The sequence below is a fragment of the Mastigoproctus giganteus genome, chromosome 14 (assembly GCF_048544385.1).
Source record: "Mastigoproctus giganteus isolate SK-2022 chromosome 14, ASM4854438v1, whole genome shotgun sequence".
NCBI classification, from domain to species: domain Eukaryota; kingdom Metazoa; phylum Arthropoda; class Arachnida; order Uropygi; family Thelyphonidae; genus Mastigoproctus; species Mastigoproctus giganteus.
Genome location: NC_143588.1, coordinates 90,980,337 through 91,000,190, shown reverse-complemented (window position 1 = coordinate 91,000,190; position 19,854 = coordinate 90,980,337). Strand labels below are relative to the sequence as shown.

General features: G+C 35.6%; 1 protein-coding gene across 5 annotated transcripts in view; it reads left to right on the top strand.

Annotated features, from left to right (window-relative positions):
- The window catches only part of LOC150075344 (elongation factor 1-delta-like), a 108,425-nt gene that overhangs the window by 29,352 nt on the left and 59,219 nt on the right, over positions 1 to 19,854 (top strand). For 3 of the 5 annotated variants that reach the window (XM_090389208.1, XM_090389204.1, XM_090389205.1), the window contains exon 3: positions 10,866 to 10,943. The exons of the other annotated variants lie outside the window; for them this stretch is intronic. In XM_090389208.1, the coding sequence (XP_090245334.1) occupies positions 10,866 to 10,943 (78 nt within the window). The remainder of the gene's footprint in view (positions 1 to 10,865; positions 10,944 to 19,854) is intronic. 5 annotated transcript variants of the gene reach the window in all.

The following is a 19,854-nucleotide window of genomic DNA, read 5'->3' as shown; positions in this document are numbered from 1 at the left end:
TGCATTTTGAAAGTCACTTTAAACAACGTTTCTATGAAGTGTGTTGAAATTTTTCGGTATTTATCTGTTTTTCCAAAGGGTTACAACCCTTTGGAAAAACTTTTTGTTTTATGCTGCCATAAAGCTGTTTACAAACAGTTTTATGGCAGCATGAAAATAGCTTTGAAAATCAGAGGTGGTCTGTTGACCTCAGCTATCCAATTTGAGTTTACAAAAGGGAGAATTGAAGATTTTCTATGGAATTCAGATCCAGAATTTGATAAAACCTAATCAAGTAATATGCAGAGGATATTATGCATCAAAAAAGTAATGACAGGTTTTGTGTACAAATGGTTTTTTTTATTTATGAATTTTTTTTATAAAAGATTTCATAAATAAAAAAAATTCTTAAAAATTCTGATGTTTTTTTACAATAATTTTACTGTTTGGCAATAAAGCCAAAATATTTTAAAGCATTTATTTACAGACTTTCACAAAAAAAACTTTCCACAGAGCCTCCTGCTGTGAAAATTCACTGTGAAGAGGCACCCACATGCTCCAACTCACTGCTGAAAGGGTTAAACTCTGTGTGCTGTCTATGTCAATAAATTTAATTGACTTTTTGTGCCTTACTTTCAGGATATCCTCAATATTAATCTTAAACTGTGCTAATGTTGTGATACTAATGGTGAAGTGTTGTTCTGCAGGATAACCACTTATTTCCTTTTAACTGTAACCCAAAAATGTGTATTGTACTTATTATTTTTATTTTATTATTATTTTATTTTTTTCATTTTAATCAAATCAAGCTATTAAAAATGGGGGAAAGCATAGTTTTTTGAAAAAAAAAAAAAAACTTTATTTTTCTTTCCCCTGTCTTTTATTTCTTAGGCTGACTTCAACAAAACCAAAAAAGAATTCAATATTTTTCATAAATGTTGATGTTATCTATGTGGAATATCTATTTTGCTTTAAATACACTGGTCAACAAGGTTTTTCTAACATGGGTGAAAGTAAGCATTTTTTGTTAATTTGTATGAGCTGATTACGAATATGACAGTAAAACGTTTCTATCACATCACATTTTTTAGAAAAATGCAAAAACAGTTTTTAAAAAAACGTAAAATAGCTTCAAAATCAACGAAATGGTCCAACATCACACTGTACCTTTCCCAGTTGAATGTATTGTAACAAAAGTGTTAATGGTATGCTAATACCTCTTTTTAGTTTTATGGCCCTGAGGAAAGGCCACTCTGAATTATATTGCTATAATCCTTATGCGGTAGTACGTTTGGACCCTACTATATTTCCAGCGGCCAGGTGCCTCTGTGAAAGACACATTGTTTACAAGCTGTATTTAGCCCTTAAATGTACATTTTTGGGGTTAGTTTCGATTTGTAAGATCTAGTGGTAGGTTGTGGTGTTTTAAAGTTCTGTTTTGGTCTTGTGAAATGGAGTGAAAATGCTGTGCATGTGTTAATTTTCCAGACAGTTTTTGCTATGTTTGTGGACAATTTACAGTGAAGCTGCAACATCAACGAATCACAGACAAGGTGAAACAAGCTTATTATTTTTATTTTGGTTGTCACGTGGGTGATCAGGATAAAAGGTAGGCACTGCATATGTACTGTATAACATGCTAGGTAAATCTAATGAATAGATGAAGGGGAACAATTGTAAAATGCCTTTTGCTTCCGGTAATCTGGCAAGAACCAATAAGTCATCTTGAAGATCGTTATTTCTGCCTCACAAAATACCGAGGGTTTCAAGAAAAAATTGGGTTAGAATAAAATACACCAACCTTCTATCTGCAATAAGACCCGTGCCACACACACACTAGAACTGCCTATTCCTATTCTTCCACCTAGTTGTGAAGAAATCACTATTCTGGAAGAACAGCAAGAGTCACTAGAACCCATACCTGCTCCCTCAACATCTGTCAATCCTAGTTACAATCCTGAAAATGACAAAACCCCACACTTAATTGAGAAAAGTGAACATAATAATTTGGTTAGGGATTTAAATATTTCAAGCAACAGGCTGAGCTCTTAGGATCTAGGTTGCAACAGTGGAATTTGCTGGTAAAAATTACAAGGATTTCTGTGTTTAGAACCGAAATGGAAAGTTTGCAATTTATTATCAAAATGGAAGGTTCTCTTTGTGTCTGCAAAGATGTAAACTGATTGATGAATGACCTAGGGTTTGAGCACAATCCTGAAGAATGGAGATTATTCATTGATTCTTCTAAACTCAGTTTAAAAACAGTTTTGCTACGCAGTGGTAATATCAAATCGTTGGTCCCAGTGACTCATTCAGTGGCTATGAAAGAAACCTATGATAGCATGTCATTGCTATTAAATGTCTTAAATTATAAGAAATATTGTTGGAAAATCTGTGGTGATTTAAAAGTAATCGCTTTGTTGCTTGGACTACAGGGTGGTTTTACTAAATATTGTTGTTTCCTGTGTTTATGGAATTGTCGAGCAGTAGAACATCATTATATTGTGAAGGAATGGCCCATCAGAGAAGAATAAGTTCCTGGGAAACTCTCCATCCAATGCATACCTTTAGTGAAACCTGAAATGGTGCTTCTCCCGCCTTTGCACGTTAAGTTGGGTCTCGTGAAAAGTTTTTGAAAAGCTCTGGACAAAAATAGTGAAGGTTTCGAGTACTTAAAAAGCCAGTTTGCAAAAATTAGTGATGCAAAATTGGAGGGTATATTCATAGGCACTCAAATTAGACGGCTTTTAAAAGATGAAATCTTTGAAACTAAGCTTAACGCCACTGAATTAGCTGCATGGAAATCCTTCAGAGCTGTTGCTAGCGGGTTTTTAGGGAATAAAAAAGTAGAGAACTATAAAGAGTTGATAGAAGAGTTGTTGCATAACTATCAAAAGTTATAATGCCGAATATCACTGAAGATACACTTCCTACATTCATACCTGAACTTCTTTCCGGACAACTTGGGATCTGTAAGTGGGGGGGGGAGAATAATTCCACCAAGATATCCACACTATGGAGCAGAGGTATCAAGGACGATGGGACCCAGCAATGATAGGTGATTATTGCTGATAAGGGAGGACCATTCTGCTCATCAGAGGGAAAAATAACTAAGTAGTAAGATTTCCTATTTTTGCCTCCACTTTTGTGGATTAATTGCTTACTTAAATCCAAATAGGTGTTTATAAAGTTTAAACATGTTATTTTTTATCCATTTGGAATGTTTACTGGTTGTCATTTCTATTCCAAGAAATTAATATACAAGAAAAGTAGTCAAGTACATTTAGATAAGCAAAAATTCACAATTTTTGAAAAAAAGGAGCACGAAGCCGTAACATGAAAACGTGCTACGAAATTTCTACTGTCATTTTCATTTTCAGCACATGTGATTTAGTCAAAATCAATTGATTTCATTCATGTTATCGAAAAAAAAGTTTAAAATTGTTGGCTAGTGATATTAAACTTGAATAAATTAACATAGTAACAAACAAGAATAGCTTATTTAAGTGTCCTGAATTTGTAACTTGTTCCTACAAATCATGTTATTGCTATGGGTTCACTAAGTTGCTATGAAAACTCTTGACAACCTGCATTTCTACTATGTACCCATTGGATAGAATCATTTGTGAGTAAGTCACTGTTGTGCAACAGTGAGGGATTGGTAGCAGGCATCAGCACTTCCAGTACATGTTTAGTGTAATTATACTGTTTTCCAATCTTGGATTTGCTAACTTTGGCTTCAGATGCTTAACAAGAAGTAGCTATAATGGCATATGAAATGCAGATATCAGCTGTCAAATTTATATAAGTAGCTCAAAGGGATACCCCTCATTCAGCATAAAATGTAATAATATAAAAGTCTAAAAGCCTTTGCCTCTTGCATTTGGGGTATTCCGTCAAGCCATTGTCAAAATTTTTCGGATTTTGATATGCAACTGAAATATGCAAATTTTCACATGCCAATTACGGATGCTGAACAAGGGCAGTTGCAATGGCAATTCTGCATGTTAAGTATCCTCAGAAATATTTTTAATGGCAGTGTGTTAGCTCAGAGGCCTTTGGTAATCAGTTTCTTTGATGTGAAATTATTGGCTGATATTTTTGTTAATTTAGTAGATATAAGAAATGTAAAATGAATGGTATATTAATGAGTTTGCATTTAAGGATGCTAAAAAAAATTAAACAGCCTTGCATCATGTATGCACTATATATATAGAATATTCTCTTGGAGCATTGAACTTGTGAGCTGTGAATCCCCCTTTTAAAAGCAATTCTGATGACATAAAATTTAGTTGTTTGGGTAACTTATTACAGACACGGGCAGTGATTTGCTCATCATATACAGGAACGCCCCAACTTACGTAAGGGTAGCATTCCGTGGAATGTTACGTAAGTCGGAATTTCCCCCATGCTCGTGCAGCACTCGCAACTGTGCCCGCTGAATTGATTGAATCAAAAAATAAATGTTCGACAAACACGGAAATATAATTATTTATTGTATTTATTCAATTTTTTATCTCGTGCGCAGGAAAAATTACAAAAGCTTGCAATTTAAAAAAAATTCAAAATTATAAAATTACAAAAAAAAGAGGAGACAGGCATAACGTCAGTAAGTTTTATCACTCGAGCATCATTGCCAGAATTGATGTCTTCAGCTGATAGGTACGCTGTTGCGGAGATTAAGGGCTGTGGAGATTTAGAAGGAGTTGGCCGCTCAACCTTGCGAAAGAACATATTAATGGATGACTGGAAGGTGGCTTTTTCTTTTCATCATAGATTTCTTTGTAGGAAGCAAGCATATTATTCGCCACTCTGCTAACTTTTAAGAATCGTTCGATGTCAGGATCAATCTCCTCATAACTCGCCATTGCCGATGCAATTTCACGAAATGCCATTTCCATCTCTCTGGTGATGAAGCGCCTTGGCTCCTCATTTGGTTCATCTTGAGCTTCGTCAACATTTTCTTTCACTATCGCTGCCTACAAGTCAATAAGTTCTTCGTTAGATAATTCCTTCTATTCTTCCTCTATTAACTCCTCCACATCTTTGGCATCAACCTCCAACTGAAGTAGCTCTGCAACCTTTACAATCTTGTCTGTAACCTCTTCATATCATTCGTCTTTTTCAAATCCTTCAAAGACTTTTATGTGCCGTGGGCATATTTTCTTCCATGCCTCATTTAAACAACTTTTAGTAATTTCCGCCCAGGCCTTATTAATGTTTAAGATGGCTTGGTAAATATTGTAAGATTTCAAGTCTCTTAACGTAAAATTTTTCTCATCGTCTACTGCAGACAATGCCTGAGCAAATGTACGTAAATAGTATGCTTTTAAATTCGAAATAACACCCTGATCCATAGGTTGGATGAGTGAAGTCGTGTTTCGCGGTAGAAATATGATTCTCATGTTCAAATTGAGATCATCTAGATGCATGGGATATCCAGGAGCATTATCTAATAAAAGCAAAATCTGGAAAGGAACATCGCTGTCTTTACAATATTTTTCAACCTGGGGAATGAAGCAGCATTTAACCAATCCTCAAAAGAGATATTGTTATCCATACTCTCTGGTTCAATCAGAAATGCACGGGTAGGGTGGCTTTATTGATGCCCTTAAATGCACGAGGATTTCCAGAATGGTACACAAGCAGTGGTTTTAATCTGTAATCTCCCGCTGCATTAGCCCCAAGCAAGAGTGTGGCCCTGTCTTTTGATGCCTTGAAACCTGGCATTGTATTTTCCTCTTTGGCAATGTATTCGATTCGGCATTTTTTCCCAAAACAGAGCAGTCTAGTCAATGTTAAAAATTTTCTGCATTGAATAGCCGCCTACATTTTCCAACACATCATAAAATTTCTCTGCAGCTGCAGAATCGGCACTGGCAACTTAACCGCATACTTTAACATTGTAGAAACCAGCGTGATGCTTGAACCTATTAAACCACCTGTTGCTTGCCACGAACTTGGGTTGGGGTTCGCCGTACTTATCCTTAATATCTTTATAAATACTTGTTGCTTTTGCTTGAATGGGCATTAGACTCAGGGGCACTCGCTTCTGAATCTGATTTTTCATCCATATTATTAACAGCTGTTTCATCTACGATATCGTACGTGAACGCTGTTTTGTGATTGCTTTTGATCTTAAGTACATTGCTCCTTTGATATGTTCTTTTACATGCGCACTGTCCTTTAAAATAGCATTCACTGTTGTTGCAGCGAGAGATATAATTCCCGTGCAATAGATGACAAACTTTGTCCTGCTTCTTACTTAATCATTTTCATCTTCTTTTCTAAATCAATTTTGTTTCATTTCCTGGCACTACCACCATTTGCACTTTCCGTTGGTTGCTTTCCCTTCATCATTGTAATATGTAAATAGGAATAAAGAGAAGTTTCTGAAAATTTGTTTTTTATATGAGTGAAGATTTCAGTGAAGGGGAACACATTTCACCATAATAGTGTAAAAACCCACACAATTGCAATTATCGGTATTATTGTAAATACAATAAGATAGTTTACTACCCGTTTATAATTAGATGCACTAGCAGAGAAGCCCAATAAACCAAAAAGTGCAAATTGTTTCTATTGTTTTATGATCGTGATCTCTAGAAACGTGCTTTAGAAAAATATCACAAAGGCCTTCAAAATTGATTCTTATAATGGGAACATATGATAACTATGAAAGGGTAGTGCAATTTCCATTATAAATATAACCTTTTAGAGAGATAAAATGGCTTAGTAATATAGCAAAATTTTAACTTCCGAGAACTTGGAATGAATTACAAAAAAAACAATGTGGGTTCACATTATGATATTTTTACAATACCTCCATTTATTCCTACAGGATGCAAAATACATTTCCACGATTTTTTTAAGTTTGCACCAGCTGGCAAAAACTTACGTAAAGTCGAATTTCCATAAGTTGAGTGTTACATAAGTCGGGGAGTTCCTGTACTAATAGCCTGCCGTGTAAAAGCTGACATTATATATTATATCACCAAAAATATTTGGGCATTCCCCAACAGATATTGTGTACTATGTCAGAGGTCCCCATGCATGCATATTGGCTCAAGACATGCCACTATAAATCTTGGGTATCTGCCTGTGCAGCATCATGTTAAAGCTTACAGGTCATGGATCAGAACTTACAGACTTATGTGGAATGGTGGTTGGATGGCACCTCAGTAATCTTTCTGCTTGTGCAATCGTGACTCATTTGAACTTACCAGAATCTAATGTGGCAGATGTTATTCAAAAATGGAAGACACCTTAAAGATCTAGAAAGCTTCGAAAACTTGCACATCATGTTTAATAAACAAAAAAAAAAAAAAAAGGTAGTCTGTGCCTTACATGTTTTATTCTCTTTGGAAGAAATCACTAAGCAGGTTCAAGAGAGGAATATCATCAGTATGTGAACCATCTGTAGCAAGCTGCACATAAGCTCTCTGGTACAGTGACAGCAGATGCTCTAAATTGATGAAGTTTGCTCATAGTCACTCATGCACCATAAAAACCAAAATCAAATCAGATGAATCTTGCTATATCACTCATTAAAAATTTAATTTCATTCTGATATGCAAGGTGTGGCAATACAGTTTCCAGACTAGTGCGGTTATGGTTATGTTCAGTGAGTTTGAAAATAAACAGAAGTATTATGTTGCAGTTTAAACTTCCTGAGACAGATGGTGGTAAAGAGATTGTCCAGTAGGCTGATAGGTTGCAAGTAACAACCAGTTTCGTTAGTAGTGTTATCATTTGCTGTCACAATTTTGCAATGGCTCAATAAACAAATCTCAAATTTTGCTTTAAACTGGGAAAATCTGCAAGGGAAACATAAAATGTTTGTGTTTGTGTGAATGGTATAAGCTATTCAAAGATGGGTGTGAGGATGTTCGCAATATTCCATTAGTGAGCATCTATAAACCTCTCCAAATGAGTTGCAAAAGTTCGGGAAATTGTAGCAAGAAATTGTTTGATCCTCAGAATGTGATGGCTGATAAGTTGAATATGAATAAGGAGACAATATGTCAAATTCTGCATAAAAATTACAAAAAAGAAAAGTCTGTGCAAAATTTGTGCCACACAGCCTCATGGATGAGCAGAAGCAACAAAGTGTGATCATGTGAAGATTTCATCCAGACTTGTCGAGACAATCCTAATTTCCTCAACTGTATTGTCACTGGAGGTGAGTGTTGGGTGTTTCGGTATGACCAAGAAACTAAGCATCAGAACATGCAGTGGATTTCAAAATCTTCACCAGTGCCCAAAAGTTTTGAAAACTAATTTCATTTCTGATATACAAGGCAGTAAAGTTCCTGGACTAGTCCTGTTGTAGTTCAGACTTACTCCAACAGAAGTATTATGTTGTAGTAGTGATTCAGAGATTGCCCAGTAGTCTTGATAGGTTGCAAATAACAACCGATTTTGTTAGTAGCATTGAAGTTTAGTGTCATGATTTTGCAATGGAGCAACAAACGATTATCAAATTTTGCTTTAAACTTGGAAAATCTGCAACAGAAACATAAAATGTTAAAAACTGTTTATGGTGATGAAATGTTAAATCATACCAGTGTGTATGAATGGTATAAGCTGTTCAAAGACAGATGTGAGGATGTTCACAATGACTCAAGAAGTGGGCATCCATCAACTTTTTGAAATGACGACAGAGTTGCAAAAGTTCAGGAAGTTGTGGCAACAAATCCTCATTTTTGACCCTCAGAATGATGGCTGATGAATTGGGCATTGATGACCACGATATATTGGGCTTATATGCTGCTCCAGATGGTTGGTGCAGCAGATGTAGAGGGTATACTGATGATGTTCCTCTCTTGAACCTGCTCAGTGATTTCTCCTGCAGACAATACACGTGAGGCATGGACTATCCTTTTTATGACTTATCAAATGTGTGGGTTTTCAAGGTGTCCAGGATCGAGACTAAGCCAATCGTGTTTCTCAACAAACAGTATGATTCACAAGTAATATATATTTGAAAGGGAGTCGATGCTGTGTTCTATGTACAGGTGCTTCAAAGACTAGGCGCCTCCGTAGTCAGGTGGGCAGGAGCAGCAGTGCATAGCACACGCTTCTTGATTAGACCGGGGTTCGAGCCCATGATCACCAAATACGGTGGATGCGGAAAGGTCAGGGATTGACCACCGCATATCCCCGGAGCAATATGGCCTTAGTTGCTAATGCTCCTAAAAACCAAATAACAATTCAAAGACTATTGAAGCACATTTCCTGGATGAGGCTGCAATTTTAAGAGAAACACAACTGGTTCTTGTTGCATAACAATGCCTCTGCCCATTTCATATTTGTTGTGAAAATATTTAACATGGCATCATACAGATCAACCATTTTCCCTATTCTCCTGATCTCTAGTGCCAGTAGATTTGTTCCTCTTTCCCAAGGTGAAAACTGCTCTCAAAGGAAAGAGATTTCATGATTTTGATGATATAAAGAAAATAACAGCAAACTGAATGTTGTCTGTTTTGGACACCTTTACTGACTCTTTTCAGAAACTTTTAAAATGGTGTAATAAGGGCATTCAATCTGGGGGGGGGGGGTGGTTACTTTGAATAAAAATAAAACCATTTTTGAACTCCTTCAGTTTGTTTTTTTTTATTGCACCAGTCTGTGAGCTATATTAGCACAGCTAATATATGCTTGGGTGGAGAGATTGTGCATCGGGTGCTTTCTGTTTGAGTGTTGTCTCAACCATGAAGTTTAGTTGAGGTAATCTGATGATGTGGTACTATTTCAGTTGTTTCAGATTTGGTCCGGTGGGGTCAATATCTGAAACTATGAAGTGTATGGTCTGTACTTGGGCAATTTGGATAATTATGTAAACTTACACCGTGGAAGTACTGTGGAAATGGGCCCTGTCATTATAAACACAGTAATGCTCCATATTATATAGCAGTGATTGTGCAGAAGTTTGTGGTCAATTATATTGTAAAGTTGGCTTAGTCAGCTTGGAGCCAATACCTCGACTCCATAGCAGCTGCTTTGCAGGAGAGGTGAATTGCAGTCAGTATTTACCAGAAGTTGATATGAACTATGCCTAGGAGAGATGATGCTATCATATAGGCCATAGGTAGCCCAACTGCGTGTTCAGTTTTTGAATTAAAAATCACTTTTTTTTTAAATTTATTTTATTTATTATTTATTTATTTTTTTGCAGCAGTATGTGTGTGTCTGAATACTTCTGGTTGTATAGTGTATCACAACAGTGAATAAGATTATTTAACACACTGATTAACAATCAAGACTTGTTGGTCCATTTGTGTACACAATAGAAAAGTGGATTGTTGATATTTTTTGTAGTCAGTGAACCTCTCCACTCTCATATTCTCAAAGTCCTTATATACTAACTTGAAGGTAGACAAGGCCAATGAATGGGAAACAATTATCCTCAGATTATTCCTAACCAGTTAAGGGTTAAAGCAGTTTTTCTCTCGGGAAACTTTTTTTTTTTTTTTTTTTTTAATTATTTTGCTATACTTTTCTGCTTCTAAAACTGACTCAAAATAGGTTAAGTTGGTTGTGCCGACTTTAAAAATATTTACAAGCTTGGTAGACCTTCAGTAGTTAACTGGTTTGTCTATTTAGAGTTTAAGCAAATTCTCAAACATGAGTGGGGAGGGAATTGAACTTTTGTATATCCTGTAATTTTTTATTAAAGTACATTCTTTGCCAAATTTATATAGTTTTGTTGTTTGTAGCACTTAGCAATGGCAAAACAATCGTTGAACTCAAAAGCATGTGGATATGAGTAATGTGATATTTTGGTTATGAAGAACACTTTTTTTTTTTTTTTTTTCTTTTCTTTTTTTTTTAATCAAAATTTTCACCCTGTTGGTGTCAGTGTTAATTTTTTTCTTTACTAGGAATTACCCGAGTTCCAAAGTAAGATAGTTGAAGAAATTGCCAGAGTTCGCCAATTCATAAAAAATTCCCTGCAGACAGTGAGTAGCTTGTCTGAATGTATACCTATCATTACAACAGTTATTAGTGTCTCTACAAATACCTCACTTATAAGCATGCAAGATTTGTAAAATTTTCTTATATCCAAGCATGTATATTTGTGAAAGCATTAAAATGATATTATAATATTTAATATTTGGTAATAACACAAATTGCCTGTGCATGCTGCAAATTCTTTGTAAAAAAATTATATGGTTTAAATGAAATAAGATGTTTTTAATCGTCTTAACATAAACTTCTTACATTTGCTGTCTCTGGGTTTTCTTGTATTGGCTAAACCTCATATTTTATTAGTATTAACAACAGCAGGTACACATAAGAGATAAAATGTATTCATGATGTTGTCAGTGTTAACCTATTAGGAATCATCCTAATAGGTTAACTGCAATAATTGCTGATTAATGAATAACTCGGATTTCTGTACGTGGCACAGGACTTAGATATACGATGACTGTCTGAAACATGGTAATGCCCAATATTATTTCCAACCACAGCTAGGATATTTAATTCTTCAGATATTAGATTTCAGCACTGATTTTTAGATCTGTTCTTTCTTAGACTTTCTTCTTTCACATTTTTCAAGATGTAATCAAGTATACATAAAGAAAATTATATGTGAAAATATATGAAGTTCTTGACTTCGGAAGGACTAATCTAGCATGTCGTTTTTGCTCTGACACAGAAATGTAACATTAATATGTATTAATGTTTAATATTCTTTCATGTATGTTATTAATTTGTTTTTCTTATTGCTTTTATGATTTTTGAAGTACCACATAAGGTGTGAGCTATACATAAGTTAATTTATTAACAGTAGGTTAGAAAAGTAATTTAAGTGCCTGTGCATGCTGCAAAGTATCATGCTACTTATATCAGTTACTTTCAGTCTAACTTATTACTGTACAAGTGGGACATAACTTCATTTTGTATGTAGCAGTGAATGAACTATGCTTGCCACTTAGTGCATAGATTTCGTATTGTGGAGGCACTACTTTAAATAAAAAACACTTTTCCTTTTTACCCACTGCACAAGTTTTCAAAATTCAAAGTCAGACTGTGAAGTACATCATAACTTAAAGCTCTTTTCAGGCTATGTACACTGCTGCACTGTGAATACAAGTTTCAGCACAAATCAGAGTTGCTGCATGTACAAATGAGAAGAAGTGATGGCATTTTGAAGATTATATATATGGATTGTGAATTAGTTGTTTAGTATAAAGTAATTAATGAATTTGTATAATAATGAATGTAAGAGTTTGAGTTTGGCAAGATTTGAAAAGAGGAAACGAAAAGTTAAGTGTGCTGTGTCAAATCCATTAGAAAAATGATTAACTACATCGGCAGGGTCATCTAATGCTAATCAATATAAATATGTCCCAGCTAATATCATACCAACTGATACATAATTGTGAAAAATGTTGATGCAGACAAAGAAAATAATTTTGTTCCAAATATGCTGTGTGATTCAGCTGAACCTTCAACTTCTGCCAACCAAACAAAGTGGCAGATATTCCAACTGATAGCTCACCATCATCTTGACTGATGAAAAGTAACAAATTTTGTGAAGTAAAAGAGTTAAATGTAAAAATGACTCTTCAGCATTTTCATGTAAATGGACAGCATTATGTTTAATGTTGACTGTCTTAAATTTCCAGAAATCATAAAAATCACTCAAAAATCCTATTTCTAAAGATTGTGGTACTATTTTCTGTAAGGAAACAATTGATAAGCATTTTTTGCAACCATACCACATGGAATGTGTTAAAGGGTGGATACTGTTGAGATATCAGATACATGGTGTCACACAGAGATAAGGAATCCAGAATTGGAATTTGGGAAGTACAATGTGTACAGAAAGGATAGAAGGGGAGGAGGTGACAATGCTGTTAGTTAAGAAACATTTAAAATCTAAGGAAGTGCATCCAGTTGACATGGGGGGGGGACAGTACAGTGTTGAGTTAGTTTGGTGTTGACATAAGCACTGGGAAAGCAAAGTGAGAGTAGGAGTGTGTTATAGGCCTAATGCCTCTGATGAGTACACCAAACAACTGTATACAGAGAAATAGAGTGGGCCAGTAAATCAGATTGTCTTATAATGGGGGATTTTAACTTCCCAGATATAGACTGGAACTTGTGGGTTGGTCACTCACACACTAGCAAGACTTTTGTGGATTTATTCAATGATTGTTTTCTAGAGCAGCATATTCAAGAGGCAACCAGAGGGAGTAATACCCTTGATCTTATTAACAGCAGTGATTATTCATGCATTAAGAATCTGCAGATAAAGAAACCACTAGGAGGCAGTGGTCACAGTGTACTGCTTTGGGATTTACTCAAAGATGTAACTACCATCAGGGATAAAGGGAAGGGTTTTTGCTTTCATAAAGGTGACTACAGTGGTCTCAGAGATTTTTTTTAAAATTCTATACAGTGGGACCAACTGAGGATGTTACTAACAACAAATTCTAAATGGGAAGCATTCAAGGAATTAATCTTGGAAGCTAGGCTTTTCATACCAACTAAGAAATACTGTTCAAGATTTAGGCTTAAATGGATGTCAGATGAACTAATAAGACTTACGGCAGAGAAGAAAAGTGCATGGGACTCATAAGTTATCATGAGACACAGATGCCTATGGTAGATATAAGATAGTCTGTAATCAAGTCACAAAAGATGTTAGGTGCCTCTGTGGGCAGGAGCAGCAGTGCGTAGCACACGCTTCTTGATTAGACCGGGGTTCGAGCCCGTGATCACCAAATACGAAGGATGCGGAAAGGTCAGGGAATGACCACCGCATATCCCCAGAGCAATATGGCCTTAGTTGCTAATGCTCCTAAAAACCAAAACAACAACAACAAAAGATGTTAGGCAAGCAAAGACAGAGTACGAGAAATCTTTGGCAAAGGATGCAAAGAAAAACAGTAAAGACTTCTTTACTTGTGTAAGCTCTAGAAGGAAGGGGATTGGTCCACTCAATATTGATGATTTGATTGTTGAGGATTCTGCTCAGGCAGCTGACAAACTGAATGAGTATTTTGCATGTACATTCGCACATGAGAAATTCTGTAGGGAAGCAGAGGCGAGAAGCTTATCAACAGGGAGTTAAATAATTTTGTTATAACTGAGAGCAAGGTGGAGGAGAAATTGCTGAAGCTAAACATAAGGAAGGCACCTGGGGTAGATAGGATCTATCCAGTTATATTAAAGGAGGTAGCAAAGGAAGTAAGCAGGTCCCTAGCCATGATTATGAGGGCATCCATGGACTCATGGGAGGTCCCCACAGACTGGAGATGTGCAGATATCCCCAATTCACAAGGGGGATCGAAAGGTGACACAAGTAATTACAGACCTGTTAGTTTAACTTCTCTTCCTGGGAAAAAAATGGAGTCACTGATTAAAGAAGCACTGCAGGATTATCTAGACAAGACTGCAGTTATAGGTGACACAGCATTGTGTATAGGAAGGGGAAATCTTGTCTGACCAGTTTCATTCTGTTGTCACAAAAGGACTGAATAGAAAAAATAATTTTGATATCATATACTTGGATTTTAGGAAAGCTTTTGATATTGTTGCACATGGAAGACTATTGTACAAGTTGGAGCAGTGTGGCATTAAGGGCAAATTGCTACAATGGATAAAAGGATGGTTGAGTGGGAGAAGACAGAGTGGTAATCAATGGACACTGCTCTTCATGGACTAATGTTATTAGTGAAGTTCCCCAGGGGTCTGTGTTGGGCCCATTGTTGTTTTCTGTATTTATCAATGATATTGTTCAAGGTATATCAGGCTTAATGTCCAAGTTTGTAGATGATATGAAGGTTGGTAGGGTTGTTAATGACAGTGAGGACGGTACACTACTGCAACAGGATCTAGAAAAGTTGAGCAGATGGGCTGAGAGGTGGCAACTGAAGTTTATTCTGAAGTCTATGCTGTAGTTGGGTAGTAGTAACCCCAGAGAAATGTACCAACTATGTGATACGACACTCAAGGTAGTGGAGAATGAAAAAGACCTGGGGATAATTGTGCAGTCAGATATTAATATTTCTGAGCAGTGCAGACAGGCTGCAAGAGTAGCTCATGGGTTGTCAATGATATATAGGAATTTTGCTAGCAGGGATAAGGAGGTGATTATCTCCTTATTTTGCTAGCTTAGATTATCTGCTATTTTGCTAGCAGGGATAAGGAGGTGATTATCTCCTTGTATAAGGCAATGTCGGGCCACACCTTGAGTACTGCTTACAGGTCTGGAGGCCTCGTGAAAAAGCTAACTTGTGATTGTTTATCTGTCTCTCCTGTGCAATGGCAGTGTTCATTCCCAAACTGATAAAATTTATCTACAGATTAAAGTTGTAAGCATATCTGGCATAACCAAATAATATATTTTTAGAATAAATGAGCCAACCTGTTGCAGAGTTAAGGCACTTCTTAGTGCTAAAGAAGTTTGTTGCAACCAAGCAATAAATAAAAATGCTGCTAACCACATTTTCAAATTTGCTAGTTTGTTTGTCACAGATAGAGCTTCAGTAAACACTGGTGAAAAAGCAAGATTGTGGGAGCTTTTTCATTCGAAATTTAGAGACAGTAACACTGACACAGACCCTCCACTTTTAAAATTTTGTTGTGCTGTGAACAGGTCTAACCTGGTGTGAAAATCAACAAGTAAATCTGTTGTCGACCTGAAGACACATTTCAAGAATTCATAGGATTAAGAAGTTATTTCCATTCTTCAGGGTTGTGTTCTAGAGAACTCAGAGATTTTACCAAATAAATGGTTGCAACCTTCTTTCTCTGCTAATATTATTTGAAGTGAGATGGATGGAATTTACCTTTGATCTCATAAATGTTGTACTTTCTTCTTGACATGTTCTGGCACTTTATATGCAAAATTGTTCTGATCAAGAAGCATGTAGTCATAAAATGTTTCTCCTTAGTCTGGACAATCTTCATCTACTTGCATTTTTGGCTGATGTCCTAACTATTTAGCAGATACTAGTAGAAGCTACAATCTGACAGAGTCACTATTTTAGACATGGGGAAAGAGAATTTCTGTAAAGTCCAAACTTCACATTTTAATTGAGCAGCCTTTGTTTGGAGGATGGGTTAGAGCCCTTAATGAGCAACTCGTTGAGAAGTTGGGGGGAAAATATTTTTTGAAAGATATTTTGCTGTTTCAAACCCCCAATTTCTGTCTTAAAGAGTGTCACAAATATGTCTCTCAAGAGCGACCAATTTCAACAGTTTTCACAGAAATGGTGAATTCACTTGTGGAATTTCTCAAAAAATTTTATGTTGATTTGGAACATAAAAAAAAAAAACAAAATTTTTTTGCAATCCTGGATCCTTTGGCTAATATTGATAATATTCATTATATTTTAGGAAACTATGTTGATTTGGTAGAATTGTCAATGGAATATGAAGACATTTTGCAACATCAAAAAATTAACGAATTCCGAAAGATGACTTTTATTGAATTTCTTCCAATTTCATGTGCTTCAACCAAATTTCCTAACATAACACACTAATTATGGCATGTATCTTGGCTGCTAAACCCAATACTGCAGATGTTGAATGCTTAATTAGTACAAGAAATATGTTAAAATGGTGAGAGTAGATTGTCTATAGAGTCTAAAAATGAATATGTGTACATTCATCATAACATGCCATCATTGGGTGAATGGAATCCCAGATCATTTTATAAAGTATAGTTTCATTGTTTAATTAAATATTTTCTGTATAATACTTTTAACTGCACAATTTTTAAATTCCCACTGCATATTTTTTGTCCAGCTGCATGTTAGAATAAACTCTGGAACATTGTGGTGGTGAGGTGCAGCATCTTCTCTGTCATATATTGTTATTGAATCTACTGCTCTGACAATTTACAGGGATGCCTTTGACTGTGATATTTGGTTACAGAACTCTACCTTTTGATCATATCAGAACCAACTGCTATGTTACAACGTAGATGAATTAACATCCCTCGCAACCCATAGAAATTTGTATCAGAATTTTTATAAGTTTTTGTTACTGCACTAGGTTATCCAATTTCATTCTGAGGCAGAGTTTTGAATATTTTGACTAATACATGTAGTAGTACATAAAATTTAATATTAAAAATAGAAGTAAAACATAATATTAAAGCTAGTTGTGTTTGTTATTTTGTGTATTTATATCATTTTCATCTGTATTATTCATATGATATTTTTATATTTAAGCGGATTATAAATATTTAATACAAACTATTTAATAATGTTGAACTTTGGTACTTCAGGATTCATCAAGACTGATTTTAAATGTGTTCATAGATTTGGCTTTGTAATTTTATTCCACTGATTAGTATTTCTTATTAGGCGGGAAAAAGTACATATGAAGTATGCAGTCCAATTCAAAAAGGAAAATTTTCATTTATCTTTGTTGGTATAGATGGTCAGAGAATTTATGAAAGTTTCCTACAAATCTTACAGGCCCTCAACACAGGCCGTGTGACTCACGTGGTAGAAATTGATTCACTAGTTCATTTCTTCCAAGGCCTTTGCCAGTATTTCGGTAATTGACACCACCTCTTCGAACTTGTGTTCAGTTCCTGAAAGAATAAATGTTCAAAAATGTTTGTTGGTAGCGATGCACAAACACAGCTTCCTTTACACATTCACATGGTGCTAACACATTTTAAATTTACAAGGAACACCATATGTCATCTTCAGTACCTTGTTCATCTCCCATTCATCACTGAGGTAGTGTGTTATTGAGATATTCTCACACATCAACATGAAAGGGAGGGGGTACACCACTCTTCCTTCTGTACATAACCTTTAGATAGTACAAACCAGGGCCGTAATGCTCAATACGTTCTATGTTGATATCAATATTTGTAAAATAATAAGAGAAGTTTACCTCAATATAGTGCGTAGAATACTTCTGTATGATAATGTCCAGGTGGGTAGGGGCAGCAGTGTGCAGCACACGCTTCGCACCGTGACCACCAAATACGGGGGATGCGGAAAGGTCAGGGAATGACCACCGCATATCCCCGAAGCAATATGGCCCTAGTTGCTAATGCTCCTAAAAACCAAATATCAAACAACGATAATCTCCAGAAATTAAAACGAAAAAATCGAAAATCTTACATTAGAGTAGCAAATAATTAAAAATCAATTTAACACAATTAAAAATTAAAAGAATTTAACGAAAACGATTTTCCTATAAGAAGGAAAATCGTTTTGCAATTTTTTCGTTAAATTCTTTTAATTAATTTTAATTAATTTTAATTGCATTAAATTGATTTTTAATTATTTGCTACTCTAATGTAAGATTTCACATTTTTTCGTTTTAATTTCTGGAGAGTATCATATGGAAGTGTTCTACTTACTATATTGAGGTAAACTTCTCTTATTATTTTACAAAAAAAAAAAGTATATAGCCTTTGTAATATGTACAAAGGTCACATTGAAAGTAGTTACAGGTCGACCATCACTAATCCAGTTCCACCGCTAATTCGGACATAATTTCCACGAACGTAATTTCAAGTTTCCCGGGTGGACGCATCGACTTGCCGCTACTGTTTTGGTGGCATTGGTTGCAGCCACAGAGTGGTATGGTTGCAGCTTCAGCTGTTGGCACGAACTTGTAAACACTGGCAAGCCTTTCCCACTTGTTTTTCTGTATTTATTATTATAACCTGCTCACATTTAGCCCCAGCCATGGTTCCAATGCATAAAGGAAGTGCCTCTCGTGATGTTAAGTGCAAACACCATACATTGTCCATAACAAATAAAGTTGAACTTCCTGAAAAAACTCGACAGCGGTGTGTCTGCAAGAAGTTTAACTCTGCTTAATTGTAAATTCCAGCAGTTTCTCTCAGTTGCTCTTATTTTAGTAATTTTCTTTTAGGCTTTCCTTTTTAGATTTTTTTTTTTACAACACACTTGTACAAACTTGCGAAAAAACATAACACAATATGATGGATAATATAGTGCTCTAACGAACTTGTTTTCACAAAATCTCTAACAATACTGACAAACTTATTGCGATGTTTGAGAGTTTATTTTATCATAATTAGTTTTATTGCAGTGCTCACCACGTGTGCAATAAACTAACCGACCTTCATATGTATGCCGGCGCCTCCGTAGCCAGGTGGGAAGGAGCAGCAGTGCGTAGCACATGCTTCTTGATTAGACCGGGGTTTGAGACCGTCACCACCAAATATGGAGGATGCGGAAAGGTCAGGGAATGACCACCGCATATCCCCGAGCAATATGGCCTTAGTTGCTAATGCTCCTAAAAACCAAATAACAAAATAACAAATAACATATGTATGCCGTAATAGCATCACACGTATGTGGCCGACACGGCTTCTCAAGAAATAAAGTAACCAACATATGTGGCCATATTGGCCACATATATGCGACATAAAAAAAAAAAAAAAAGACTTTTTTTAAAAATATTTTAAGCGAAAAAAGGACAACACTGACATTACAATATTTATTTTAGAATTACTAATCAAATTATTTCCTAAATATTTTTTTGCCCCTGCAAAATTTTTTTTCTTAAACTAGCTTGGCAGTCAACGTGTTAAAATTAGGAGGAGGTGGTTAGCTGTTGGGTAAACTGTATATGCTAAAATAAACCACCAGTGATCCGGCACCCCACAGGTCCCAATGCTGCCGGATTAGCGATGGTCGACCTGTATTAAATTTTGTCTTTTTGCAGCAGGATGACTCTTTACTGAGAATTAGTCATTTTAACAAATTCCCCCCACTAATTGGATATGATAGAAGTTAAATTTCTGATGATGGTTTAAAAAAATCATCTGTTGTTTGGTATTAGAGAATTTACTGTCATATACAAGGTTAGCATTTCCTAAACATCTGAAAGTATTTTTTTTTTTTTTTT